The following is a 24507-nucleotide window of genomic DNA, read 5'->3' as shown; positions in this document are numbered from 1 at the left end:
AAGGCGAGTATTGAAAAAATTGGATTTATTTAGTCTGGAGACTGAGAGGGGAGATGATAACCTTTTCCAAGTACATAAAAGGTTGTTACAAAAGAAGGGAGAAAAATTGTTCTCTTAACCTCCGAGGATAAAACAAGCAGCAATGGGCTTAAATTGCAGCAAGGGAAGTTTAGGCTGGACATTAGAGAAAGCTTCCTGTCAGGCTAGTTAAGCACAGGGGTAGGCAAACTTTTTGGCCTAAGGGCCACATCTAGGAATAGAAATTGTATAGTGGGCCATGAATGCTCACAAAGTTGGGGTTAGGGTGTGGGAGGGGGTGAGGGCTCTGGTTGGGGGTGCAGGCTCTGGGGTGTGGACTGGGGATAAGGAATTTGGGGTGTAGGAGGGTGCTCTGGGATGGGACCGAGAGGTTTAGAGGATCAGGGCTGGGGCAGGGATTGGGACATGGAGAGAGGCTCGAGGTGAAGGCTCTAAGCAGCACTTACTTCAAGCGGCTCCCGGAACCAGTGGCATGTTCCTTCTCCGGCTCCTATGCGGAGGCACAGCTAGGCAGCCCTACACACTGCCCCATCTACAGGTACTGCCCCTGCAGCTCCCATTGGAGTGCTGGAGGTGGCCACTGGAGCATGTAGGAGCCAGAGCGGGGCCATGCCGCAGCTTCCAGGAGCTGCGTGGAGCAGCCCCCCAACCCTGTGCCCCTGGCTGGAGCGCCGGAACGGAGCAAGCCCCAGACCCCACTCTCCAACGGAAGCTTGCAGCCCGGCTTAAAACAGCTCACGGGCTGTAATTTGCCCATACCTGCTCTAGGCAGCAGAAAATTCTCAGAATACCTGTAAGTAACAAATCTATTGAGTAAGAGGTGCCATTTTTACTTAGTCACTTTCAAAGCAGAAGAGCTCTATAACTGCACACACTATGTTTTGGCCACAGATTTTAATCAAAAGAGAGGCTAGTGGGTGCTTGCTTTGATCATTTTAGTCCCTACTCCCCCTTGTACCACTGCCCTTTCCACAGAAGCAGCTGTCTTGCTTCTGACTCTCCCTAGAGGGCCTCATACAAGTCTCACTTCTTAACAACAGTGTTGCCCCTTTCTGGCCCAGTACTGAGTTTTTCCTACATGGGAAACCCCTAGTACAAGGCTGCTCACTGTGATCACAAGGCCTGGAGAGATGGACCCTGGCACTTCCCTCCTTTTGAGCAGCTGCACTGCAGTACAACGGAACCACAGAGCTTTAATTTTGGGGAACTCCATGGCCTATGTTATACAGGAGCTCAAATTAGATGATCACAATGGTCCCTTCTGGCCTACAAATTAATAAACCTGCCAGACAAAGGAAAGCACTTAAACTTACACAATAATGACTTTTTGGATCAGGAGCAGATTTACCATGAAACAAACCGTGCAGTGGCACAAGGCCCCCCCAACGACGGGGGAGGGGGCAAAATGCAAGACAAATATCTGACAATCTTTCCGTGAGTAGCACCAGCAGCACAGCAGGGCTCAGGCAGGCAGGCTGTCTGCATGCCATGGCCAGTGGCCCCACGCCACTCCCGGAAGTGGACAGCTGCTGGCACATCTCTGCATGCTCCCTGCCCACTCTGCCTCCTTCCCTATGCACCGCTTTGTTCCCAGAAGTGGCCAGCATGTCCCTGCAGCTCCTGGTGGCACGGGGGTGTGTCTGCGCACTGCCCCTGCCCCAAGTGCAGGTTCCACAGCTCCCATTGGCCAGGAACTACGGCCAATGGGAGCTGCAGGGGCAGTGCCCGCGGGCAGCAGCTCACAGAGGTCCCTTCCCCCCCCCCCCCGCCACCTAGGATCTGCTGCTGGGGGAGGGGGTGCTGGTCGCTGTGGGAGCCTTGCCACCCAACATAAGCACTGTTCCCCTCCTGAACCCCAACCCCCTGCCCCAGCCCAAAGCCTGCACCCCACACCCAAACTTCCTCCCAGAGCCTTAACCCCGCCTCCCATACCCCAATCCCCTGCCCCAATATAGAGCTTGCACCCAGCACCCAAACTTCCTTCCAGAGCCCACCCCCCACCCTCCCGTCCTGCACCCCAACCCCCTGCCCTAATCAAAGTACCTCACTTTATTTTCATTTACTTCCCATTACTTATAATATAGGAGGAGGGTGAAGAAAAAAAAAAGAAAAAAGGGGGGGGAAGATGAGAGAATGTTCTTTTTCTTGGCTGGATCCCAAGAGGGGCTCCCCCGAAGATGAAGCTGAGCACAGGGCCCCACTAACTCTAATTCTGCCACTGCTTCGGATGCAATTCCTGTATGGAAACTTCAACTCTTTCTATACGGAGTTTCATTCTTGTGGCTTATAAATCATTTAAACCCCCCCACATCATAGGCAAGCCATAACTATCCATTACTTTGGGCTGGACTTCAAAATGGGGAGAGGACTCTGGTGTTAATGCCTGCTTCCTACATTGGGGAGATTTGTTATTTACAAAGCCCAAACACAGGCAGACTGCTTTTGGAACTAGTGAGGCAAGAAGATGGGCAAGTCTAACTTGGGCTCTAATATAGAGTAAGCATATATTTAGTGTGTTAAAAACATCTGTTTATTTTTCGCCAGTAGCACGTTAGCTTTATTTGTTGAGGTACTGTATACACATTGTATTTTCAATTCATCATGCTTATGTTGGCAGGGTTTAATACCTGAAGACAGCAAAACATGAGCCAAGATTTCTGCCACTTACAAAATGAAAAACTTTTTTTTTAAATGATGAAGCTTAGTCCCTCAATAGTCCAAAGCAAGCTTACCATCCATGTTTTGGAACATAAAGATAAAACTGCTCATTTTACAAGTAACTGTGAAGCATTAAATATTCACACCCAGTCAAATAATTTGATTAAACAATTCTAGTTCTCTAAATTTCATGGTATTTCATATTGTGGAAAGCTGTTCAAAGAAACCAGTTAGTTCCATTGCTTTACAACATTGTAACCTATTAGGTCACCTGTTTATGAGGTGCTAATTCCAATAGTACTAGAAGCTGGAATAGCTTATAAAAATAAGGCACGAAGGAACCAGCATATTTAACAATACAGTTCTCACAGTATTAGTTATAAAGGGACGGAAGCCATCACCTCTGAAATGTCAATTAAGATCAGTTATACAACTTCCTGTCACAACAAAATTGTTTCTGGTCAAATAAACAAAAGAAATCTATCCATGCATATCTTTTAATTTTAAATAAGATTTTCAAAAGACAACTAAATTAGATGTTTTAATAGACTGGCAGACAATTCACAGACAGAAATCTATTGAACAACTCATAGGATATACTACAATTTGCCTTACTACAAGACCTTTTTTTTTTTTTTTTTAAAGTCATGTAATTGGTAAAGTAAAAACAAAGGCACAAGTTAAAAGTCCTTCTATTTTTTTTCCAGAAATCAGTATATGGAGAGACTAGAAATAGATTCTATCTGGTTACAAACATTTAATAATGTTAAAAATCAAGTTTTCAAACAGGATGAAATCTACATAGGTAAGACTGCTCTTCCTCTTTCACTATTGTAAACATGAGATATTTTTTTTTTTTTTAAAATAATGACATGCTCTGGGGTAATGATGTTCTGATGACTCAGTCTCTAGGTGGTTAAAATAACCTAGAAATACTGAGTCATATAGGCAGCAGCATGTGAGCAAATCATCATACAGGACCCAATCTTTTCTTCCATGTACGTCAACTGGAGTTTTGCTAATGACTTCAATGACATCAATATCAGGTCCAGTAAAAAACAAAAGCAACAACGAAAACAAACTCATGTAGGCAATTGCTAAAATGTGAGGGAAGCCATGTATCATTTGACTGCAGGAAGTTTATGAAGATTATAAAGAAAGACAGCTAGAAATAAATTAAGAAACCAGTGGGTTACGCACTTTAGTCATGACACCAAACTGACTTATTTTTATATGGCACTGTTTAAGTCCACATTTGTTTTTCTCATTGTATGGGTGGAATGTGGTTTTTTTAGGGTAAATTTGCATTACCAAGCATTCTTACCCAATAAATCTTGTTCCTGCTTGACATTTTTATAGCTATTAACATATTGGCATTTCTTTTGGCCTAATCCTGCAAATCCTTACTCGCATTAGTAAACCCACTGATTTCGACTGACTACTTATTGAATAAGGGTGCACAGGAGCAAGACATTTGTTTGTAAATACAGCTTACAGCATTGCGTTCTCATTTCTTGTATTAAATGTTGCTTCACTGAACTCCCAAAGGGTGGAGAGTGCAGAAAGAAGCAGGAAATGGTTTATATAACTCTCTTCCAACTATCAGAGGGGTAGCCGTGTTAGTCTGGATCTGTAAAAGCAGCAAAGAGTACCTTATAGACTACCTTATAGACTAACAGACGTATTGGAGCATGAGCTTTCGTGGGTGAATACCCACTTCGTCGGATGCATGTCTCTTCCAACTAACAATGCTATTAAGACAATTAATATTTTGTTAAATACTCCTCCATGAAAAATCAATGTCAATAGCTAAGATGGTCTTTAAAAGGTTTAATTTTTTCTGAACAGAGTAGACAGTTCTAGAGCACTTCATTTAGTTCATTTGTTGAGAGATGCTTTTCAGTTTTGGTTTGAATTAATCTCAGCAAATCCAAAGGGGAATTCACTTCTGCACACAAGACAGCAAAGAGAACTAGTTCTACTTTGGTTTGTCACTAAGGATGCAGCGGAGAGCACTTCAAAAAACTTACCCTTTTCAGCAAACATTGCAGTGAAAAGACAAACTGAAAGGAAATTAAGGAATTAGAATTTTAAAAAAATAAGGGTGCAGATAGGGAGGATAAAGCTTTATTTCTAAATTTTGGAGACCCTCTCTATCCTCCTTAAAAATGGATTTAATTTTGTTTGCAAATATTAAAAATATGCCAGTTAACACTTTTTTTAAGAGCCAAAAGGTATTATGTATCCTAAAAAGTTTCTTCCTAAGACACATCTTAATATATGAAAAAATGCCCAATCCTGCAAACAGATCCATACAGGTGGAGCCTTAGCCCACAGAGTCCCACTGACTAAAATGGGATTCCACGCTGGGGTAAAGGTCTGCCTGTACCGATCTCCCTGAGGAATTGGGCCCCAAACTGGCAACTAAGGATCTGCTCCTGCAAAAGCTTATTAACAGGTGTCTTTGTTGATGCAAGTAGTGCCACTGACGCATTGACTCCAACGGGACTAACAGAATCAGCCAGGCTGACCTTAAATTTCAAGTTAAAATCCAGATCTTACATTAGAAGAACACAAGTACAGTGTACTTGACATATTGGATCCTCTTATTGTAGTCTTTATTTTTCCTGCTGGAAGAGTGACTTAGCAAATTCCAAATTAGACCTCCCAAGGAAAGGAATCATCTGTTAAATAATATCCATCTCTAAAATATGTTGAGCCTGAGACCACATTCTTTAGCAGTCAGCATGCAGCGTCTTGGTGTTTCCAGCACCCCCCAACTGAATGAAGCTCAAAATGTGACAAATGACATAATACAAGTGAAATTACAACATTGCAAATAATGAAAAAAATGGTTTTGTCAATCACCTCCAAGAAATCAAATAAGCAAATGCAGAAAGAGTCTAAAGTGTCTTTTCTGAAAAGGATATCATAGAAGCAAACCTAGTATTTTTTTCTTTTATAGAAATAAGCTTTACATATATTCATTTAGCCTCCCTGAACATCTGTGAATTAAGGAAGTGTTCTCCCTTCATTTATACATAGGGGAACTGAGGAACAGAGAAGTTAACACCAATATTTTCTAAAATGTCCACTAATTTTGGATGCCTCAGACTTTAATTACCCGGTCTGGTACACCTGGGGGCCTGTTTTTCAGAGTTGCTAAGTAACCGTAAGTTCCATTTAAGTCAATGAAAGGTGCTGGCCCTCAACGAAAATCAGGATCTACTGATCTCAAGTTAAGCACCCAAAAACTGGGGAACCCAAAAATTAGTGAACAATTCTGAAAATGTTGGCCTATATGACTTGCCCAAAGTCAGAAAGAAAATTCACAGCTGAGTCAGGAATACCCTAGTCCTCTATCAGTATTGCATCCCAACACTGGACCATACCTCCTTTCTACAAACATGTCACTCAGTTTGGAAATATGCTTAAAAGGTCCCAGCCACAAAATGCAGATTTTTTTTACTCTCCTCCTGTATTTCCTATTATTTCAATAGGAAGTTGGCAATTGCTTGAGTGGGCTCAGAGAAGAGCCACAAAAATAATAAATGGATTGGAAAACAAGTCTTATCAAGAAATACTGTATTGAGCTCCTTGAGTCTATTTCACTCAAAGACAATGTCAAGGGATAATTTGATCACAGTCTAAGTACCCATGGGGTAAAGAAATTTGATAATATAGGGCTCCTCGATCTAGCAGACTAAGATATAACATGATCTAATGGTTGGAAGTTAAAACTAGACAATTCAAACTCAAATTTTTTAAGAGTGTGCAGGAAGCACTGGGAGCAGGGTTGGGGAGCTGAATGCAGGGGGACTGCTGACATATTACTGTGGCTCTTTGGCAATATACACTGGTAAATTCTGGCTCCTTCTCAGGCTCAGGTTGGCCACCCCTCTGATATACCAAAAATTGGAATTTATATGTAACAATAAATTTTCAAAAGCAGCTATCTAAAGAATACTGTGCATCTATTTATACAATACTATTAATACACTAAATTGGATATCTACAAGATACAGATTTGTCAACTATTAAGATATCCAGAATCATATACGATCACTATTCTATATGGACAGGGTCTACTAGTAACAAAACGGAACTTTCTAAGCTGCAGAACTAGTTTATGAAACCAATTGTGTCAGAAAAGCATTGTTTCCAATATTTGTGACATGTCATAAGTACAACACATATTTTCTTTAAAAGGTACTTTGGACTTTAAAAAGTTAATAAAATAAAAAACTACTAGTCGGACAACTCACCTTTTAATTAAAGCAGCATAATCTTTCATATTCAGCTAAGTTAGCAAATAAATACCATAGATAACTTACACTGGTTTCAGATATGCAAAGTCTAATTAATACATTAGTTTTCTAATAATGTTCAGAAACAGCAAAATAATTTAGTCTCATACTTTTTAGAAACCGTATACACTACTACAAATCAAAATCAGACCATAGAACACCCAGCACTGCTAATTCATATGCTACAAAATCACATGGCAGCAGGAAAACTGTGTTTTATATGATCTACAAAAAACAGAACATTATTCAGAAGATTACATAAAACAAATATGCATCCGTTCTTTGAAGAGCAACTGTGGAATACATCAACAAAGAGTCCTGTGGCACCTTAAAGACTAACAGATGTATAGGAGCATAAGCTTTCACATGCGTCTGACGAAGTGGGCATTCACCCACAAAAGCTTATGCTCCAATACATCTGTTAATCTTTAAGGTGACACGGGACTCTTTGTTGCTTTTTACATATCCAGACTAACACAGCTACCCCTCCGATACCGCGGAATACATGTGGCCTATCTATTAGTGGTACTCTTGTTTTATAAAGTGGAACACACACACGCACCACTAGAAGAGAATAAATGAATTTATCCCACTGCAATCAAACTGACTGGAAAAGACACCTTCTATATTTGGCCATTATCAGGTGTATAAACCTACTATCCTATACACAGAAAACAAGCAATACTTCTAAGCAAATATACATAACCACAGCTGAGGTAGAGTTCCACTGAGCAACTAAGTCTTGTGTGTGATCTTTTTGTAATGCAGCTCATTGTACCAAATATTAAGGCTATGTCTACACTTACAGTACTGCAGCTGCACCACTGCAGTGCTTCCTGTCTAAACCAAGACTTAGGTCACCTTAATTATGTCTCTCTCAGGATCTGGTCACCCCTGAGTAGCATAGCTTGGTTGACCTAAGTCTCAGGAGTAGGCCAGACCTAAGAACATAGTCATTTTCCTTCCTGCTTGAATGCTGATTACTGTATAGAAAAATACAGGACAAAACACAAAGTTGAATGACATTCAGATCTCTAGAGTTTGGTTCCCTAAAGACTTTTTCAAGGGCACTGAGCAGTCACAACTGCCACTAAAGTCAACAGGAGCTCAGCAACTCTGAAAAGCAAAGGCCCAGGTTTGTCTGCTTGCACAGCTGTGAAATTAAATAGACAATCTAAGGTACTTCAGCTCCTAAACATTTATTTCTTTGTTTTACAAAACCTAATATGAACAGAAATGTGTCCATGCAATTGTTTTGAAATTTAAATGAAAAATTTGCTTTGATTTAAAAACACTCCCCATAATGTTCCCAACTAAACCATGCCACTATTGGCCATATCAGGACTCAGGAGAACCAAAGCGAAAGAAGACACACAAGTGAAACTGACCAATCTATCACCCCTGTTCAGGCAGCGTAAAATGCCCATGCCCACATTATAAATAGCGACACACATTTTAATTCTTCCAGCTATTATTAGTAACCCCGGTTAGGAAGCTGCGGTCGTGGGTAGCCGGCGGCGGCGGGGGGGGGGGTGTTAAACGAGGTGCTGTCGGGTTTTATAACTCGGGGTGTCTCTTCTGATCTGCGGGTTACAAATCACCCCGGCACTGGGCCCCTGGCCTGACGTGGGCAGCTGAGACGATACCGCAGCATGTGGGGGCAAGTGAAAAACACAAAGAGCGGGTGGAAAAAACTTTTCCCTGGAAAACTTTGTGACGCCGGAAACTCTTTTCCCCTCCTGCCAGGCCCAGGAGCGCTGGCCCCTGGGTGGGTCTAGGGCCCAAGCGAGGCACAATCACCCGCACCGGGGGCGACTCCTGGAGCTCCCGGGCCTGGCGGTTACACGGGGAGGGCGGCAGAGCCCAGCCCCGAGATGCCGCGGGGGCTCAACACCGCAACGCCCCGGGGGCTGCTCTCCGCCCCGGCCCCTTTCTCCCGGGCCTGGCCCGGGGGCAGAGAAACACCAGCCCCGCCCCCAACCGCGGGTCTCCTGGGACTCACCCCGAGAGGGGGGCGCCCGACCCCGCTCCCCTCCCCGCGGCTCCGGGCACGAAGCCCGCTGGGGGGGGTCGGCCCGCCGGCCCCGCGGCAGCCCCTTACCTTGGTGGCCATGGCGCTGCTGGCGCGGAGCTCCCGCCGCGCGTCTCGCCTGCCCCGCGACGGGCCCGGCTCCTCTGCTACTGGGCCGCGGCGGCTGCTCCGATCCGCCCAGTCACAAGTCCCGCCACCGCCCCCTCCGGCGGCCGAGGCGGTTCAGCTGCTCAGCAGAAACCCGCCGCGCTGGGCTGGCGGGAGCTAATGTAGCAGCCGGGTAGCGGCGAGGCTGTGTCCCGGCCCCTCCCCGCTCGTCCCTTCCCTTCCCTTCCCGCTCCTCTCCTCTCCTCATGCTCTCGTCCTCCTTTCGTCCCTTCTCCCTGCGCCGGTCCGCTCCCCGCTTCGTCCTCTCCCCGCCACGCTGTTGTTTGCACTGTTTTAGCCCCTTGTTTCTTTGTGAAGCTCGATTATCGGAATCAGAAAGCTGGTGAGCCGCATTCTGATCACTTACATAGGTGTAAATTCGGAGTTACTCCGGATTTACACCGGCACAACTGATGACAGCATCTGGCCCTGAATGTTCAGACTTACTTCAGCTCTTCTCACACGTTTGGTGGAAGACTTGGTCCTTTGAGTGATTAACATTCTTAGGCAGTTTGTACAATCTCTCTAGTCATTAAAATTTCGCTGCTTTGGGGGGGGGGGCGGGGAAGGGGTCATTATCTTCCTCATTCAAATTCTTTTTGTTTCAGCCCTTAATGTACTGGAGAGATCTCCACTGGTAGAGTTCACTTGACACCGCTGGTATATTTACCTTCCTACCAAAAATATACCACTAATGCAAAAGTGAATGCATTTTTAATCAACCATTCCCACTGCCAAATATTTCTTTAAAATGCAAAAAATAACATTTTACTGTCTGGGTTTTTTGGCGGTGAGGAGGGTTTCTTTTTCTGTGAAAGTCAATATCTTCCATTCAGTCTTGGAACAGTAATTTCAGAAAACTGGGCTACAAGGAAATGAATCTACTATCACATCAAGTTTCCTCTACTACTGTCTTTTGATGTGTAATTCATTTGAGATCCGTGTGTCATCTGGGCCTCAGCAAGCTGATAGTATTACAGTTTCACATAAAAGACCAATCAGGCCCATTGTACTAGATATTATATGATTATTATTTATTATTTATTTGTACTACCTTAGTGCCCAGAGGTACATCCACATAGCCCATAGCAGCAAGCCTTCCAGCCCAGGTCCACAAACTTGGGGTTGCAGCAAGCCCATTAAAAATAGCTGTGTAGATGTTGGGGCTGCAGTTCTGGCTCTGAAGCCTAGGGAAGGAGGTGAGCTTCAGAACCCAAGCCACGGTGTCTACACAGCTATTTTGAGGGTGGTAGCATGAGCCATAGGGTGACCAGATGTCCCAATTTTATAGGGACAGTCCCAATTTTCGGTTCTTTTTCTCATATGGGATCCTATTACCTCCCATCCTCTGTCCTGATTTTCACACTTGTTGTCTGGTCACCCTAGTGAGCCCAAGTCTGTTGACCCAGGTTGGGAGGCTCCCTGCCGCAGGCTGTGTAGATATACCCCCAGTATATCAGTCATGGACTAGGATCCCATTGTGCTAGGTGCTGTACAAAAAAAGAACAAAAAGACTGTAAGCTCTTTGGGGCAGGGACTAAGACCTGGTCTACACATAAAATTTAGGTCGACCTAGCTACGTTGCTTGGATGCAGAAAATTCAAGCCCCTGAGAGTCATAGGGTATGGCTACACTTGCAGCCGCACAGCGATGCCACGGGAGCGCTTTGAAGTGCAAGTGTGGTTGCAGCGCCAGTGCTGGGAGAGAGCTCTCTCAGCGCTGCAGGTACTCCACCTCCCCATGGGGATTCGCTTGCAGTGCTGGGATCCGCGCTCCCAGCGCTGGGGCACTGTTTACACTGGCGCTTTGCAGCGCTGTAACTTGCTGTGCTCAGGGGTGTGTTTTTTCACACCCCTGAGCGAGAAAGTTGCAGCGCTGTAAAGCGCCAGTGTAGCCAAGACCATAGTTAAGCAGACATAAGCCCTTGTACAGATACATCTAGGTCAAGAGAAGAATTCTTCTGTCAACCTAGCTACTGTCTCTCAGAGCAATGGATTTACTGCAGCGATGGAAAATCCCTGTCCATCGCTATAGCAAGTGTCTACTCTATGGCACCACAGTGGTGTAGCTGCAATTGTGCCACTATAGCATTTTTTGTGTAAGTGTACCCTACGTATAAGACAAGAGACCACAGATAGATACACACAGAAGCAGGTGGACAAGAAAACAAAGAGACAATACTGATCAACATCATGGCTTGTGGTCTCACCATACAGACTTATAGTAAAAGACAATTCTTATCCCAATCAATTTACAGTCTTAGGTAAAAGGGGAAAACAAATGGAGGGGGACAGAATACAATGGCGGTAATACAAACATATTTTGCATAGACTATGTGCATAGTTTGCAAATATAGCTGTCTGAGGGTATAATTTCTTTGGGTTTTGATCCGTAGCACCTTCAATCCCAGTTTTTTAAAAAGTAGTGTAATTGTACAAATTGTCAATGAGTCAAACATTATTACTCCTAAAATTCATGTCTAATATTGTGAAGCAACACAATGCCTTACATGCATATTTCCATATCTGAAGTGCTTACAAGCTTCTTTTACTATTGGTAACTCTTTCCACTGAACCAGGCAACTGTAACAAAACAGAAAAACAGCATACCCACAGGTCTTGTAACTCAAAAATGAAGTTGCAACTTTCCCCACCTTTTATGTAGAACAAGTGAAATAGCTGAGGGGTTTTCTAGCTATCATCTTGAACAGGAGCAATAAAGAATATATGTGGCTGCTGCAGAGCTGAAAAGCTGCTGTTTAGCAGCAACCACACCATTTTTTACTGTAACAAAGGTCAGAACTGGTTAATTTGAAAAATATTCAAACTCCATTTTGATTCAGTTTTTAAATTATTTTTACAACCCAAACAGATGTGTGTTTATGCTAGATGTTTCATTCTTTACACCATGTCTTGAGAGTGAACCTCTCATACACACACCTTTCCTCCTAACACTTCAGTCTTTCTCCACTTTGTTCTCAACATCTTGCCTTCTGAAAACTACCAGGAAGGGCTTCATACTATAGGACTGATGGCCACTTGAACAACATTTGTCTATCTTAGGGTACGTCTACACTACGGGATAATTCCGATGTTACATAAACCGGTTTTATAAAACAGATCGTATAAAGTTGAGTGCACGTGGCCACACTAAGCACATTAATTCAGCGGTATGCGTCCATGGTCAGAGGCTAGCGTCGATTTCTGGAGCATTGCACTGTGGGTAGCTATTCCATAGCTATCCCATAGTTCCCGCAGTCTCCCCTGCCCCTTGGAATTCTGGGTTGACAGCCCAGTGGCTGATGGGGCAAAAATCATTGTCACGGGTGGTTCTGGGTAAATGTCGTCAGTCATTCCTTCCTCCGGGAAAGCAACAGCAGACAATAATTTCGCGCCCTTTTTCCCTGGATTGCCCTGGCAGACACCATAGCACGGCAACCATGGAGCCCGTTCAGCTTTTTTTTACTGTCACCATATGTGTACTGGATGCCGCTGACAGAGGCGATACTGCAACGCTACACAGCAACATTCATTTGCCTTTGCATGACAGCAGAGATGGTTATCAGTTGTTCTGTACCGTCTGCTGCGCCACTGTAAATTGGCAATGAGATGACAGTTATCTGTCATTCTGTACCATCTGCTACTGTCATGGGTGCCCCTGGCTGAGGTTGTCTGGGGGTGCAAAAACAAAAATGGGAATGACCCAGGGGGTCATTCCCTCCTTTATGGTATCTAAAAATAGAGTAAGTCCTGCCTAGAATATGGGGCAAGTGTACTAGAGAACCAGTATATCAGAAAACCAGAGAGCACAGCTGCTCCGTGTCAGATCCCGCAGAAATGATGAGCTGCATGCCATTCTAGCGGGTGTCCCTGCAGCAACCCCACCTGTTGCTTCCCTCCTTCCCCAACCTTCCTGGGCTACTGTGGCAGTGTCCCCCCATTTGTGTCATGAAGTTATAAAGAATGCAGGAATAAGAAACAGTGACTTGTTAGTGAGATAAAATGAGGGGGAGGCAGCCTCCCCATGCTATGACAGTCCAGGCAGGACATTAAGCGGTGCAGGGGAGAGGAGCCCATCATGCCGCTGCTATGATAGTCCAGGCAGGACAGAATCTTTTCTTTACACAGGAAAGGGAGGAGGCTGATGGAGCTCAGCCCCCAGTGGCTATGATGAAGACAGTTACCAGCCGTTCTGTCCCATCTACTGGGAATGACCAGGAATCATTCCTATTTTTACCCAGGTGCCCTTTAGGCCAGCCAGGGGTATTCAGCAGTTATCAAGCATGTACCGTCTACAACCGGGGAGGGAAGAGAAGCGGATACTGCTCTTTACTGCCACAGCACCGCGTCTACCAGCAGTATTCAGTAGACATAGGGTGACGTTAAAAAAAGTCAAGAAACTATTTTTTTCCCTTTTCTTTCACATGGTGGGAGATAGGGGGAACACTGATGAGCTATTCCCTGAACCACGCCGGACAATGTGTTTGAACCTACTGGCATTGGGAGCTCAGCCAAGAATGCAAATACTTTTTGGAGACTGCTGGGGACTGTGGGACAGCTGGAGTCCTCAGTACCCCTTCCCTCCCTCCATGAGCATCCATTTGAGTCTCTCGCTTCCCGTTACGCTTGTCACGCAGCACTGTGTAGCCTGGAGATTTTTTTTTCAAATGCTTTGGCATTTTGTCTTCTGTAACGGAGCTCTGATAGAACAGATTTGTTTCCCCATACAGTGATCAGATCCAGTATCTCCCGTATGGTCCATGCTGGAGCTCTTTTTGGATTTGGGACTGCATTGCCACCCGTGCTGATCAGAGCTCCACGCTGGGCAAACAGGAAATGAAATTTAAAAGTTCGCAGGGCCTTTCCTGTTTACCTGGCCACTGCATCTGAGTTCAGATTGCTGTTCAGAGCGGTCACAGTGGTGCACTGCGGGATACCGCCCGGAGGCCAATACCGTCGATTTGCGACCACACTAACCCTAATCCGATATGGTAATACTGATCTTAGCGCTACTCCTCTCGTCGGGGAGGAGTACAGAAACTGATTTAAAGAACCCTTTATATCGATATAAAGGGCCTTGTAGTGTGGACGGGTTCAGCGTTAAATTGGTTTAACGCTGCTAAAATCGGTTTAAATGCGTAGTGTAGACCAGGCCTCTGATATAGAAACAAAATAATGATTTGCCAGGCCTCTCTACACACCTAAAATCTCTGATCTTCTAGACAATGTTCCTCCACAAGCTGATCTTAACAAGTTATACTGGAAAAGTTTACAGGTGGATAGGTTTTTGGGGTTTTTTGCCCCCATGGGAAAGGAGTATTTTGGGAAATTGGTGTCGATGTTGTCTTCCATTTCCAGCCTAACTGCCATGTAGACAGGGACCTTTATGTGAGGAACATCATTACAGCTGCTTATTTTTACATCCTTATAGCTGCTTTTTCTTCTGTGCAAGCCAGATCACATTTCTCTTCCTAGCTGAAATCTTCATTATAAACTAACACAAAAGCCTTAGCACAAACATACTGCCAATGGGAGACACCTAAAGTGATTTCTAAACCCTTTTGCATAGATGAGTTTTTTGCTGCATAGTAGAGTGCTGAGGACTCTGGCCCTAGTTCATAAAATGACTTAACCACATTCTTAACTTTACATGTATGAGTAATCCCACTGACTTCAATGGAACTGTTCATGTGCCTAAATACTTTGCTGGATAAGGGCCAAAGTACTCAACACTTTCCAGAATCGAGCTCATATTTTCTCTGTGATATATATGGCTTTAGCTACTCAATACCTAATTTGTACTGCCAAAGTAGCATGACTAGATGTTAAGGGGAAAATATCTGGACCGCCACGGGGGTGAGGAAGGGGGCTTTTTTTTTTTACACTCACCTGTCTGGGAGTTCGGCGGCAATTCAGTGGAGAGCCCTTCAGTTGCATACAGTCTTTCATGGTATTTCGGCGGGGGGTAATAAATCTTGCCGCCAAAGATAGAAGCACCCACCGCCGAAATATCGCTCAAAACCAGCCGTGACTGAAGGACTCTCCACTGAATTGCCGCCAAAGAGCAGGAAACAAAATATCGGGACAAATGGTGTCCTGACCGTACTCTGGTCGAGAAGCGGGACAAACTCCTCAAAATTGGGACAGTCCCTATTTTATCGGGCCATCTGATCACCCTATTCCAAAGCCCCATGCCTCAAACTGAGATATCAATATACATTTTAGAATGAAAAATCTGCTCTCCATAAAAACTGTTAAGCAAGCACATATGTTGGATTTTGTTATTTCCTCATGCTATGACTTTTCCTAATAAATATGTACTCTTGTGACTGAGTTTATTGAACTAAATTTTCCAGGGATATAAATGGTCACTTCAGTAGAATCCAGTGATGAAATGAACAATTTCAGTAGAAAGGGATGAATTAATTAAACAAAGACCCAGTTGTCAAACACATACTGTTCAAAATACTTGTATTTTAGATTAATTGTGGCCACCCGTTGTGATGAGAAAGGGGGCAAAGAGCATTCCTCAAATCTTTCTCATTCCTGCTCAGATGCTGAGTGTTGTAGAAGCAGCAGTGATCTGTATGCTCTTGTATGACTATGCTTTGTATAACCTGTAGGTTCAAAAGGCCTGTTACACTTCTCCCGCCCCCATTTTTGTCTCCTCTCCCTCTTTGAATACCTGCGAAGTGGCTTTCCCCCTCCTCTTCCCTCCTGAAATGCTTGTGGGATGAATAGGCTGCTTGAGTAGCATTTGCTTCAAGGACACTAAGTAATGCTGAGAGAAAATATTCTACAGTCAAAAAAGAAGCACTTGCTTGTGTTTGAGCTACTGAAAAATGGAGAACTTACCTGTGGGGCCCCACATTCAAGTTGTGCACAGACCACAGCTCTTTGACAATGTTTCTCACCATGAAAGGGCTGGGAAGAGCAGGATATAGTATTGCTAGAAGGTCTGCAAGACTACTCTCTTTCAATTATGAAAACTTGAAAAGTGCCGCCCCAAGCACATGCTTGGAACGTTGGTGCCCAGAGCTGGCCCTGCATGAAGCTCTAAGACAGCATTCCTTTCAGTATCAGTTTCTTTATTTTGGCACTATCACATCTCATGCTGAAACAAGTGTTTTCATATTCAGTGCAAACTATTGTTCATGTGATTTTGCCAAAGACGTGGACACATTTTTACTGTCTTACTCCACACCTCACAGCAATGAGGATGGATCAGATCACACGTGTACTGTCAAAATGCTAGGGCCAGCTGACCTTGAAATCCCATAAAACGTCAAGTCCAGACTTCTTTAAGTCCTAACACCTGGTCTAGATAGAACTTTCCCCTTATAAATTTTTCATTCTGGGGATTTATCTCTGAGGAAACAATTCTGAGAAGAGCTTTGTTTGTAATTTCTTTGCTTCTTTCCTCAGCCCATCAACTCCTTGTGATTGTTAATTGATCACAATGAGATGTCCAGCACCTCAGTCATTAGTACTTAATTATTTAGCTCCACGTTGGAGTACTACATAGTAATTTTTCCATCTTAGTCCTCTTTCATTTGTTTTTTCACTTTCTTCCTCTGGCCAAAGTGAGGATATTCGATCAAACTCACTGTATTATATACTTGCCCAGGATACTTACTTTGTGTTGATTGTGAATGTACTGTATGTTCCCATTTTCTTTATGGTGTAGACAAAATATATTGTGCTTTGACTACTTTTTCACCCTCATTGGTAGAAAGCCAACAGTTTTGATTGGTCACTTTGGACAGGAATGTGAACAGTCTGTGGTTTATTTTCAATTTTACCTGTTGTGGAGGAAGGAGTCTGCCGGCTGCAATGAACTGTAATGTCAAGAAGATACCATCCCAAAAGCAACAGTTACTATAAACTACATCAAGTGGCTGGGTATTCTGATCCATTCCAAAAATTCTGTTGGCTTCACTATGCCAAGGTTTTCATCTGAGGTGTTTGTCAGTGCCTGCACTCCAACGTACCACTAACGAATATCACAAAATATACTGTACCAGTTATTTGCAAGCTTTCTTGGAATAACAAGAAGATAGCTGAGGACTCTGAATTTTTTTCTTGGTATGTAACCACAAATGTAGAAATCATTCCACTGTCTTCTAGTACTTATGGGGCTACCTCCATTGAGGAGGAATCTTATTGGCAGGATATGACACTCAGGCCATGTTTATGCTACAACAGTACAGCTACGTTATTGCCTCTGTAGCACCATAGTATAGATACTTCCTACATTGATGGACAATGTTTTTCCATCAGTGTAATAAATTTTCCTCTCCAAGAAGGATTCTAAGCTGCATATATTGCATTGTTTCTGATCCATTATGTGACCTAGAATAAGGTATTAAGTTCTATGCCATGATTTTTCTATCTGTAAAAGTGGTTATAATAATATCTGTCTCAGAGCTTTGGCATGATATTTAATATATGTAAAACATGTTTTACTTCGGTTGAAAGGCATAGTAAAGTACAAATTAATAGTATAACAAAATATGAATGGCAGGAATCTTCAAAAGAGGCTAGGAGAGTAAGACACCCAAATACCTTTGAAAATCCCAGCCAATGTTATTAGTGAGACCATAAATCCACACAGATGTTTGACTGTCACTAGTGTCATTATAATAAAAGTGATGCCTTAGAGATCGAAGTGTCCCACACCTTCCTGTGTTTGAATATCAAGGTGTAAAAGACTAACTGACATGTCTTCTGTCCTAAGCACCAACACAGCTTTATCAATTCTCTATGGACAGCAGTTAAAGCATCTTCCAATATATGCTGGAAATATGGCCCTCTAGCTGCAAAAAATTAAAACAAAAGGACATGAGGCCAAGAGGACAAGGTGGGTTGAATATTTTACAGCAGTGTTTTGAAGGGGATGTAGCATCTTATCTTCTGGTGACGAGATGGGTGTCAGAGCTTGGAACTTATTCTGAGGAACTTAAAATTGGTGCTTAAAATTAATTGAGACTTCCCTTTTAAGCTCACAGAGCAAGCTTGTCCAAACTTGCTGAAGTTACGGGTGCATTACAGATCCAGCACTCAGTCATGTGCTCTGTTTGTGGTTTTGACTACAGAAGGCCTACTTTTAAACGCTAAGCTTTTTATTTGAAGAAATGTGTTCAGTCTTATCTGTCCTTCACATCAAAAATAGTTACTGAAGAAATAAAACTAAAATGCAAAACACTTTCCTACAATGAGATAAAATATTAAACCAACTGAAGGGATGAGTGGTTAAGAACAGGAAGTGGCCAACTGAATCACCATGACATCCCTTCTGAATCCCATCTGTCTGTTTTTCACCATACTCCCAGCTCCAGAAGCAGTTACCAGTAGGGGTCCCGTTACAGAGAGCTTGCTGCATTTTGCCCTTCTTTTGTAAGTTAGTCCAGTATCTTTATAGACATAAGTTATTGCTGCTATGGAAGAAATAGTCCCGGTGGAATAAAGTAATTAGAAGTTAAAATACTCTCTCCTTTCTAAAAGGCAGACTTGAGAGACGTACGTAGCCCATGGCAGAATTTTAACATTATAGCCAGCAGCCATCCTAACTCCTGGAACGTTTGTAAATTTGTTTCACACATTTCAGTGTTATTTTCAAGATTTGTTTTCCAGCATAAGCAAAGAGCATCCAGCCTTTTCCATGGTTCAGGAAGATGTTATTTTGGAGCTAAGGTGAATTCTGAGCTTTGCTGGAGTAGTTTGTGCCCTTCCCATTCTAGTTTATTTCTTACTTCTGTGTATTGCCTTCTGCTATTACTGGTTTCAAAGGCAATGTTTACAATGCATGCGTAGGAACGCTGCATCAAGGTGAACTGTCCAAGCCTCCTAGCATGTGACAGAACTTTTTTCTTGGCTTGAAATTTCAACATTTTCATTATGGCATTTTTGGGGATTTCATCTGAAGGAATCTATGCATTTTTTCAATATGCAGTCTGTGCAAGACATTCTCTCCTTCCTCCCGCCACTTTATTTCAGTTATCGGGTTTGTTACAAATCCAGTCATTACTTTGTATGCAGCTTCCTTTGCAACACCTATTGTTCTTAGTTTGGAGCATCATGCTCTGTTTTCCAGAATTTCAATTTCATTGTAAATATAATATAATCTTTTCTGAATAACTCAGTTGATATTGGCCTTAAAAATGCCTTACAGATAATACTCTTTCAGCCATTCTTTCAATATATTTTCTGCTTTGGAGTCTAGAATTTTAACAGTTTGCAGTAACTCTTCTCTAGTCCATTGTTTTATTAGTTTGTATCGTGGTAGCACCTACAGACCCCAGTCTGAATCAGGGTCCCGGTATGGTAGCCATTGTACACACAGTAAGCATTTTGGCCTACTTCTCTGATGTCTAGTGCCCCTGTATCTGTTTCCTTCTCACTGTTTGGATCTTTCTTGGGCTTCTTCCTACACTGGGAGTCTCCCCATAGGCCTTCTCCATGGTATATCCTAGGCTATCCTACACCAAATGTTGTCCTGCCTCCTTTCCCCAGCTCCCTCCCCACAGGAAGTCATCACTTATCCTTCCCCAGACTATGGCTGCTCAGTAGCTTCCTTCTGGCTCTCTCCCATACTGAGCACAGACTGCTTCTTCTATCTCCTGACAGGGCTGCCTTTCAGTCCCATGTTCTCTGGCTTCTTGGTCCTATGACCTGGGGGATAACCAGGCACAGATGGAACTGAAGGCCTCTAAAAGGTACACACACCTATAATGAAAATATGTTTCCTGCCCTAAACAATCTAATTCAAACATAACTCATGCTAACAATGGCATGTATAGCATGTATAAAAGTTGAAGACTGTACTACTGCCTTTAAACAAATAGGTTTTGTCCTTTAGCTAAAGCTAATTCTTTAGATCCAGGGATCCCAGACTGAATCCCTGTAGATGACTGTGTGCATAAGAACACAAGAACGGTCATACTAGGTCAGACCAATGGTCCATCTAGCCTAGTATCTTGTGTTCCAACAGGGGCCAGTGCCAGATGCTTCAGAGGAAATGAACAGAACACGGCAGTTTTAGAGTGATCCCCTCTGTTACCAGTCCCAGGTTCTGGAAGTCAGAGGTTTAGGGACACCCAGAGCCAGCGGAGTATTATCGCCTAGGCCAACAAGACCTAGGCCTAGGGCGGCAAATTTGCAGGGGTGGCAAATTTGCTCACGCCCCTTCCCAAAATCCCTGGCCCGCCTTCACCCCTAGGCAGCCACCACACTTCCCTCCTTCCACCTCCCTCCCAGGCTTGCCACGTGAAAGCACTGGGAGGGAGGGAGAAGCAAGTAGCGGCGCACTCGGAGGAGGCAGAGCAGAGGTGAGCTGGGGTCCATGGGGGGAGGGGAACCGCTCCCCACCCCAGCTCATCTCCGGTACATCGCCGCCATCCCCCAAGCGTCACAACTTCCCTTCTCCCCCCTCCCTCCCAGGCTTGCTGAGCGAAAGCGCTGGGAGGGAGGGAAGGAGAAGCAAGTAGCGGCACGCTCCGGGGATAGTGGAGGTGACCTGGGGCCAGCAGGAGCAGGGAGTAACTCTTCGGGGGCAGGGGGACAGAGAACCGCTCCCTGCCCCAGCTCACCATCACTCCACCTCCGCCATCCCCTAAGCGTGCCACATCTCCCCCCTCCCTTCCAGGCTTGCCGCAGGGGAGCAGAGGAGAGCTGGCGTGGGGGCAGCAATTTTTTGAGGGCCTAGGGACGGCAAATTTGTTAATCCGCCACTGCCCAGAGCATGCGCTTACATCCCTGACCATCTTGTCTAATAGCCATTGATGGACCTGTCCTCCATGAATTTATCTAATTCCATTTTGAACCTAGTTATACTTTTGGCCTTTACAACATCCACTGGCAACAAGTTTCACTGGTTGACTGTGCATGTGTGAAGAAATACTTCCTTATGTTTGTTTTAAACTTGCTGTCTATTGATTTAATTCAGTAGTGACCCTTCTGTGATGCTGTATGGAATCTGGGGGCCACCTGAGAATATTATGAATATCAATACTGTAAAATTGTAATGAGTTATGCCAGATAGGCCATGTAAGGTATCTGAAAAATGTTATAATTTCCCAGCTATGATAATCTCATTTATGTGTTTGTATCACCTTTGTATTATGAGTTGAAGATATGTATGTATGTCTGTATTTCAAACTTGAGCTATGCTTCTTGTGGACACCCCCAGCCCTGGTCTACACTATGAGTTTAGGTCAAATTTAGCAGCGTTAGGTCAATGTAACTCTGCACCCATCTACATAACCAAACCTGTTTTGTTGACTTAAAGGGCTCTTAAAATTGATTTCTGTACTCCTCCCTGGCAAAGGGCTTAGCACTAAAATCGACCTCACTGGGTCGAATTTGGGGGTAGTGTGGATGTAATTCGATGGTATTGGCCTCCAGGAGCTATCCCAGAGTGCTCCATTGTGACCGCTCTGGACAGCACTCTCAACTCAGATGCACTGGCCAGGTAGACAGGAAAAGCCCCAGAAACTTTTGAATTTAATTTCCTGTTTGGCCAGCATGGCGAGCTGATCAGCAAAGGTAACCATGGAGTCCCAGAATTGCAAAAGAGCTACAGCATGGACCTAATGGGAGGTACTGGATCTGATGGCTATATGGGGAGAAGAATCTGTGCAGGCAGAACTCCATTCCAAAAGATGAAATGCCAATATATTTTCCAAAATCTCCAAGGGCATGATGGACAAAGGCTATAACAGGGACACACAGCAGTGCTGTGTGAAAATTAAGGAGCTCAGGCAAGCCTATCAAAAAATAAAGGAGGCAAACAGTTGCTCGGAGTCAGAGCCCAGTACAGTACGATGAGCTGCATGCAATTATGGGGGGGGGGGCTCTACCACTACCCCACCACTGTCCATGGACACCTGCAAGGGGGGAGTCTCACGCAACAGGAATGAGGATTTTGTGGATGAGAAAGATGATGATGATGAGGAGGTTGAGGATAGTACACAGCAGGCAAGTAGAGAATCCCTTCTCCCCATCAGCCAGGAACTGTTCATCACCCTGGAGCCAATACCCTCCCAATCCTCCCAAGGTAGGCTCCCGGACCATGAAGCGAGAGAAGGCACCTTTGGTGAGTGTACCTTTGTAAATATAATACAGGGTTTAAAAGCAAGTGTGTTTAATTATTAATTTCTCCTGAAGACTTGGGATGCATTCACAGCCAGTATAGCTACTGGAAAAGTCTGTTAATATGTCTGAGGATGGAGCAGAAATCCTTCAGGGACATGAAGCTCTCCTGGAGGTACTCTAAAAGCCTTTGTAGAAGGTTTCTGGGGAGGCTAGTCTTATTTCCTCCTCCATGGTAGGACACTTTGCCATGCCAAGCCAGTAACAAGTAGTCTGGAATCATTGCAGAACAAAGCATTGCAGCAAAGGGGCTCGGGCTTTGGTGGTATTCAAGCAACATCCGTTCTTTATCTCTCTGTGTTAGCCTCAGGAGAGTGATATCATTCATGGTCACCTGGTTGAAATACGAGAAATTTGTTTAAGGGCATACTCAGAGGTGCCTGTTCCTACTGGGCTGTTTGCCTTTGGCTGAAAAGAAATCATCCCCGCTGTTAGCCACGCAGTGTGGGGAGGCCCGTTCATGCTGAGCTGTTTGTCTTTGGCTGACAGGGATCGTCCCTGATACTAGCTGTGCGGTGGTGGTAGTGGTGAAGTGATCATCCCAGAGAATTGATGGGGGGTATTGGGTTGTGCTGCACATTCACCCTAAAACCGCAGTCCTTCCTTTTAAATGGCCAACCCAACGGGCTTTGCTTGGTATGGGAAAGGAGGGCGCTGCTGTTTAAAACCATTCCCACATGTTATGAAAGTTGAAGAAGCCAAAACCCTTTGCCTTATAATGGCTGCCTGTAAGCCGTGTGCTGTTGCCCAGCCAAGCACGTGTGATGTCTCACACCAAACCGGCTGGCACGCAACATAAGAGGCAAAATGTGACCTTGCAGCAAAAGCACATGTGCTATATAATGTGAATTGCTTGATTCAGGGTGAAAGAGTCTTCTCTTTGTTCTCTAAAATGTATCTTTTTAAATACTATTCTCCCTTTTTTTCTCCCGCAGCTGCAAATGTTTCTACATTCCCCCTATGATCTCTGTCCCAGAGGCTATCGCAGATTAGAAGGCAAAAAAAAACGCATTCATGATGACATGTTCTCAGAGCTCATGCAGTCCTCCAGCACTAAAAGAGCTCAGCAGAATGTGTGGAGGCAAACAACAGCAGAGTCCAGGAAAGCATTAAATGAACGCAATGAGAGGAGGGAGGAGTATGATGAAAGGAGGCAAGATGCAATGCTGAGGCTAATGGGGGAGCAAACTGACATGCTCAGGTATCTGGCGGAGCTGCAGGAAAGGCAGCAGGAGCACAGACCACCGCTGCAGCCCCTGTATAACTGCCTGCCATCCTCCACAAGGTCCATAGCCTCCTCACCCAGACACCCAAGAACGCGAGCGGGGAAGAGGCTATGGGCACCCAGACACTCCACCCCAGAGGATTGCCCAAGCAACAGAAGGCTGGCATTCAATAAGTTTTGAACTGTAGTGTGGCCTTGTCCTTCCCTCCTCCACCACCCCACTCGGTGCTTCCCTACTCACCCACCCCTCCTGGGCTACCTTGTGAGTTTTCCCCCTATTAGTGTGATGAATTAATAAAGAATGCATGATTTTGAAACAATAATGACTTTATTGCCTCTGACAGCAGTGATTGAAGGTGGGAGGTCAGTTGGCTTACAGGGAAGTAGAGCCAACCAAGAGGACAGGTTTTCATCAAGGAGAAACAAACAGAACTGTCACACTGTAGCCTGGCCAGTCATGAAACTGGTTTTCAAAGCTTCTCTGATGAGCAGGGCACCTAGCTGTGCTCTTCCAATCGCCCTGGTGTCTGGCTGTACGTAATCGGCCACCAGGTGATTTGCCTCAACCTCCCACCCCACCATAAATGTCTCCCCCTTACTCTCACAGAGATTGTGGAGCACACAGCAAGCAGCAATAACAATGGGAATATTGATTTTGCTGAGGTCTAAATTAGTCAGTAAACTGTGCCAGCGAGCTTTTAAACATCCATATGCACATTCTACCACCATTCTGCACTTGCTCAGCCTATAGTTGAACTGCTCCTTACTACTGTCCAGGGTGCCTATGTATGGCTTCATGAGCCATGGCATTAAGGGGTAGGCTGGGTCCCCAAGGATAACTATATGCATTTCAACATCCCCAATGGTAATTTTCTGGTCTGGAAAGTAAGTTCCTTCCTGCAGCTGTTCAAACAGACCAGAGTTCCTGAAGATGCAAGCGTCATGCACCTT

The 24507-nt window shown here is 44.3% G+C and overlaps 1 protein-coding gene and 1 long non-coding RNA gene across 2 annotated transcripts in view; one reads left to right on the top strand and one right to left on the bottom strand.

Annotated features, from left to right (window-relative positions):
- The window catches only part of SNX9 (sorting nexin 9), a 98741-nt gene extending 89533 nt beyond the window's left edge, over window positions 1–9208 (bottom strand). Inside the window, 1 exon segment of the mRNA XM_030556650.1 lies at window positions 9106–9208. Coding sequence (XP_030412510.1) covers window positions 9106–9117 — 12 coding nt within the window. The 5' untranslated portion in view covers window positions 9118–9208.
- LOC115648679 lies at window positions 28–20333 on the top strand. Its single transcript, XR_003999642.1, has 3 exons — window positions 28–219; window positions 15663–15669; window positions 20322–20333. It is a non-coding gene; the product is annotated as an uncharacterized LOC115648679 (long non-coding RNA).
- Window positions 20334–24507: the final 4174 nt, after the last annotated feature.

Source organism: Gopherus evgoodei, chromosome 3, assembly GCF_007399415.2.
Source record: "Gopherus evgoodei ecotype Sinaloan lineage chromosome 3, rGopEvg1_v1.p, whole genome shotgun sequence".
NCBI lineage: Eukaryota > Metazoa > Chordata > Testudines > Testudinidae > Gopherus > Gopherus evgoodei.
The sequence above is the reverse complement of the archived record's forward strand: the minus strand, read 5'-3'. Positions and strand labels throughout refer to the sequence as shown.